The sequence below is a fragment of the Notamacropus eugenii genome, chromosome 2, assembly GCF_028372415.1.
Source record: "Notamacropus eugenii isolate mMacEug1 chromosome 2, mMacEug1.pri_v2, whole genome shotgun sequence".
Taxonomy (NCBI): domain Eukaryota; kingdom Metazoa; phylum Chordata; class Mammalia; order Diprotodontia; family Macropodidae; genus Notamacropus; species Notamacropus eugenii.
The window spans coordinates 376,996,030-377,001,256 of record NC_092873.1 but is presented as its reverse complement, the minus strand read 5'-3'; the positions used below and the strand labels follow the sequence as shown (position 1 = coordinate 377,001,256).

The 5,227-nt window shown below is 38.5% G+C and overlaps 1 protein-coding gene across 1 annotated transcript; it reads left to right on the top strand.

Moving 5' to 3' along the window:
• Positions 1-2,578: 2,578 nt before the first annotated feature.
• On the top strand, positions 2,579-3,977 carry LOC140528813 (L-lactate dehydrogenase B chain). Its single transcript, XM_072646989.1, has one exon. The coding sequence runs from the start codon at positions 2,647-2,649 to the stop codon at positions 3,649-3,651; it is 1,005 nt and encodes a 334-aa protein (XP_072503090.1). The 5' UTR covers positions 2,579-2,646; the 3' UTR covers positions 3,652-3,977.
• Positions 3,978-5,227: the final 1,250 nt, after the last annotated feature.

Below are 5,227 nucleotides of genomic sequence, written 5' to 3'. Positions count from 1 at the left end.
CAAATAATATTTATGTTGCTAACTTCACAAGCTCTTGACCTAATTGTCTCCACAGTATTACTAAGAATTAAAGGACCCTAACTTATTGTTGTTGGTCTAAAGTCCTATGCCTAATAGCTTAATTTTAGACTTAACCTTGGATGTTCCCCTATCCATAATCTATAATTGAATAGATCTGGTATTAAGCTTACAAACTTTTTGACTATAGGAAATTGCCACCAAGAGTAGGGACATTGCAGGGATACAATATCTCCCCAACTTCATGTCAGTTCCAGGCAGGATTAGATTGTCCACTTGCATTCAGTCAGGCTTAAAGTCTGCCAGGTGTCAGTGGGGAAAGAGACTCAAGAGAATCCTACCTCAGCCTATGCTGAACAGCCACTTTCCCACCCTTCCCATGAGATCACCTTTTGCAGTTCATACCAGCGTCTCATTGGCTTACTGGCATTATGGACTGGAGGCTCAGACTGCCTTTCTTGCTATCCATACCTGGAGTTAGACTCAGAAGAACAGTCACTTAATAGTCCCGTAGCATCTAAAAATGGCAAGTTTCAATAACCACATGTGGAGAGAGTAGCTTCATTTTCCCCCTCTCTCCTTCTCCCTTTTCCCCTCCATTGAATAAGATTTTTCTTATCTCTTTTATGAGTTATAGCCTGCCCCATTCCATTTCTCCCTTTCTCTTCCCAGAATATTCCTCCTTCACCCCTTAATTTTTATTTTTTGTTGTGTGTGTGTGGATACATCCCTTCTGATATAACATACCCTGTACTCTCCATCTATATACGTGTGTGTGTTTATGTGTATGTGTGTGTGTGTGTATACAATCTCTCCATCTACCCAAATACTGAGAAAAGACTCAAGAGTTAAAAATATTTTCTTTCCATGTAGTAATGTAAACAGTTCAGCTTTAGAGAGTCTTTTATGATTTTTCTTTCCTATTTCCCTTTTCATGCTTCTCTTGATTCTTGTCTTGGGAAGTCAAATTTTTCTATACAGATCTGGTCTTTTCCTCAATATGAATGATTGAAAGTCCTCTATATCATTGAATGAGCATTTCTTCCCCTTGAAGTATTATACTCAGTTTTGCTGGGTAGGTGATTCTTGGTTTCAGTTTTAGGTCCTTTGACTTCTGGAATATCACATTCCACACCCTTCAATCCCCCAATGTAGAAGCTCCTGTGTTATCCTGATTGTATTTCCACAATACTTGAATTGTTTCTTTCTAGCTGCTTTCAATATTCTCTCCTTGACCTGGGAACTCTGGAATTTGGCCACAATGTTCCTAGGAGTTTCTTTCCTTGGGTCTCCTTCAGGAGGTGATCAGTGTCCTCCTTCAGTATTTATTTTGCCCCCTGATTCCAGAACATAGGGGCAGTCTTCCCCAATAACTTCATGAAAGATGATATCTAGGCTCTTTTTTTGATCATGGCTTTCAGGTAGTCCCATAATTTTTAAATTGTCTCCCCTGGATCTATTTTCCAGGTCAGTTGTTTTTCCAATGAGACATTTCACATTATCTTCCATTTTTTCATTCTTTTGGTTTTGTTTTGTGATTTCTTGGTTTCTCATAAAGTCATTAGCCTCCATCTGCTCCATTCTAATTTTTAAAGAACTATTTTCTTCAGTGAGCTTTTGAACCTCCTTTTCCATTTGGTCCATTCTGCTTTTTAAAGCATTCTTTTCCTCATTGGCTTTTTGTAACTCTTTTGCCATTCTTTTTAGTCTATTTTTAAAGGTGTTATTTTCTTCAGCATTTTTTGGGGTCTCCTTTAGTAACCTATTGACTTGCTTTTCATGATTTTCTTGCTTTGCTTTCATTTTTATTCCCAATTTTTCCTCCACCTCTCTCACTTGATTTTCAAAATCTTTTTTGAGCTCTTCTCTGGCCTGAGACCATTGCATTTTTGGAGGGAGGTTTTAGGTATAGAAGTCTTGACTTTGCTGTCTTCCTCTGATGGTATGCTTTAATTCTTCTTCATCAGAATGGATGGAAGAAAATGCGTTTTCACCAAGAAAGTAACCTTCTATAATCTTATTTTTTTTCCTCTTATTTGTGGCCATGAAACATAGGCACAGATGTTGTCTACTTCCAGGTGTGTTGTATCTGTGTGCTCAAGTATAGGATTTCATCCTTAGCAGCATTTTATCCTCCTAAGGGGGAAATGAGTAGCTGTAGTGAAAATATTTTTGAGAAAACAAGATAAGATGATTATATATGTCAAATGTAAATGATTATAATGGGATACAAAAGCCTTGAGTATGTGTTAATAACAAATTGTAAAAATTAGGTGCAGAATTTTATACATGCAACTGTATTGTTCACCCCCTGCACAAATCAGGCATTTAAAAGAGGTTAGTTACATTCTGATTTCTCAATTGTTACTTGAATTTCCTAAATATATCAGCTTGACAACTTTCTAACTTCAATAATAGGTAATTTTAGGTAATAAAACTGAAGATTTTTTCCCTTTGTGGGTGACTTGAATCTGAGATGAAGAATGAAATAAATTAATGCCAATCTTAAGAAGTTAAATGATGGTGAAGTCAACGTCAATTAAGAAAAACACTCTGGGTAGCTGCTTCTCTTCTCTCTTCGGGACAAACTTCATCCCAGGCAGTCACCTATTCTTTAGGCAGAACAAAATGGCTACTCTTAAAGAAAAACTGATTGTTCCAGTTGCAGAAGAGGAGGCAGCAGCCCCAAACAATAAGATTACTGTTGTGGGTGTTGGACAAGTTGGTATGGCCTGTGCTATCAGCATACTTGCAAAGAGTCTTGCTGATGAACTTGCCCTTGTTGATGTTTTGGAAGACAAACTCAAAGGAGAAATGATGGATCTACAGCATGGGAGCTTGTTTCTTCAAACTCCTAAAATTGTGGCTGATAAAGATTACTCTGTCACTGCTGGTTCCAAGATTGTTGTAGTCACTGCTGGAGTCCGCCAGCAAGAGGGAGAGAGTCGCCTCAATCTGGTACAAAGGAATGTGAATGTCTTCAAGTTTATTATCCCCCAGATTGTAAAGTATAGCCCAGACTGTATCATAATTGTGGTTTCCAACCCAGTGGATATCCTTACATATGTCACCTGGAAACTGAGTGGCCTGCCAAAGCACCGGGTGATTGGGAGTGGATGCAATCTGGATTCTGCTAGATTCCGCTATCTTATGTCTGAAAAACTTGGCATCCATCCAAGCAGCTGCCATGGCTGGATCCTTGGAGAGCATGGAGACTCAAGTGTGGCTGTATGGAGTGGAGTGAATGTGGCAGGTGTTTCCCTCCAAGACCTGAATCCAGAAATGGGAACTGACAATGACAGTGAAAACTGGAAGGAGGTTCATAAGCTGGTGATTGAAAGTGCCTACGAGGTGATCAAACTCAAAGGATACACTAACTGGGCTATTGGACTAAGTGTTGCTGATCTAATTGAGACCATGTTAAAAAATCTCTCCAAGATTCATCCTGTATCCACTATGGTGAAGGGGATGTATGGCATCGAGAATGAAGTCTTCCTTAGCCTTCCATGCATTCTGAATGCCCGAGGACTGACCAGCGTTATCAACCAGAAGCTGAAAGATGATGAGGTAGCTCAACTCAAGAAGAGTGCAGATACCTTGTGGGACATCCAAAAAGACCTGAAAGACCTGTAATATTCTGAGGAAACTCAACATGATATGAATCGCTGTGCCTACTTAGTAATTAGCCATCTTGATGGATAGAATTTTTCTGTTGAATTCAACTCTGGCCACAGCATCAAAGTACATGATTAAAAGGCTTGTTATATGAACCTATGAACCAATAAATATACTACTGAAGTGTGCTTTCTTCCCCAAGATGCATTCTTTTAATATTTCCAGTTACATAGCTTTTTTTCCTTTTTAACATAATAGTATGATTTAAAATAATTGAGCTATAATTCCTAGACTAAATATAAATAATCTGTCTCCAAAAAAAAAAAAAAAAAAAAAAAGAAAAACACTCTGACCTTAGCTTGCAGGTCTACTTTGGCAAATACCAAATATTTGACAAGTAAGGCTCATTGTATAAGTTGTGGCCTCATAGTTTTGTTTTTTTTAAATTCTCTCTTCACTCTATTGTTGACAGTATTTAAATCAAGTGTAGGAGTTAGGTAAAGCTAAAATAGTGAAGGGAATGTAAAAACATATTCTCTGAAATTTCAAGTAAACTATGGGTTAATAGAATTAGAGTCATAAAGTTTGATCTAGTTTCCACCACATGATCTAACATTCTGAAAGCATTCAACTCTAAGAGTGACCACCTGTGATGTTGGTAACTTACCTGAACACTTTTTGTGAATGATTTATAAATTCTCACCCAGTTATGCTCTCCTCATTTTAGTGATTCTTTTTTTTTTTTTTTGCAAGGTAATCAGGGTCAAGTGATTTGCCCATGGTCACACAGCTAGTAAGTGTCAAGTGTTTGAGGCTGAATTTAAACTCAGGTCCTCCTGACTCTAAGACCGGTATTCTATCCACTGCACCATCTTCCTGCCCTTCATCTTAGTGATTCTTAACCCCTGTCTGTCATCATTCAAACCCTGTTCTCCTTGTCCCATTGCCAACTCTCTCATTTCTATCAGCCTCAACCCAATACCACCAATGTTCTACTCTAAAGCTACTCATCCTTGACCCCTTCCACAGATCTCTCTGGAATACTATCTCCATAAGTGCTTTCATCTTAAATCTCTTCCCTTCCCACTCCTTCTACCTCCTGACTCATACTAAGATCTGGTTCTCTTATACTAACAAAGACTCTCTGTTCCCCCTTTCCAGCCCTGGTTGCATTGCAACTCATACTGTCCAGCTCTCTGCTCAGGGTGGGGATATTGGAATACTCCTTGCTGTCCATTGCTACTTCTATGCTCACCCTCTTCCAGCATCACTCATTGATCTATTTTCCTTTGACATTCACTCAGTCCATATCTAGCAGCCTATCACAATGTTGGTAGTTAATGTCTACTGACCTCCAAGGCACTCTTTTTCCCTCATTGTGTTACAAAATGAGTGTGCCTGGCTCACATTCCTGTTTTCCTTCCCAACTTCTTATTGCATAATAGAGAATTTTAACATACGTATTGAAATTCCCTACTATGCACTAACCTCCAAGTCCCTCTCCTTGTTTTTTTTTTTTTAAGGCAAAGTAAGATACAAGTTGTGGAGGCAAAAACTGATACAATTTCTTTTCCTTTCTATATGCCAAACAGAG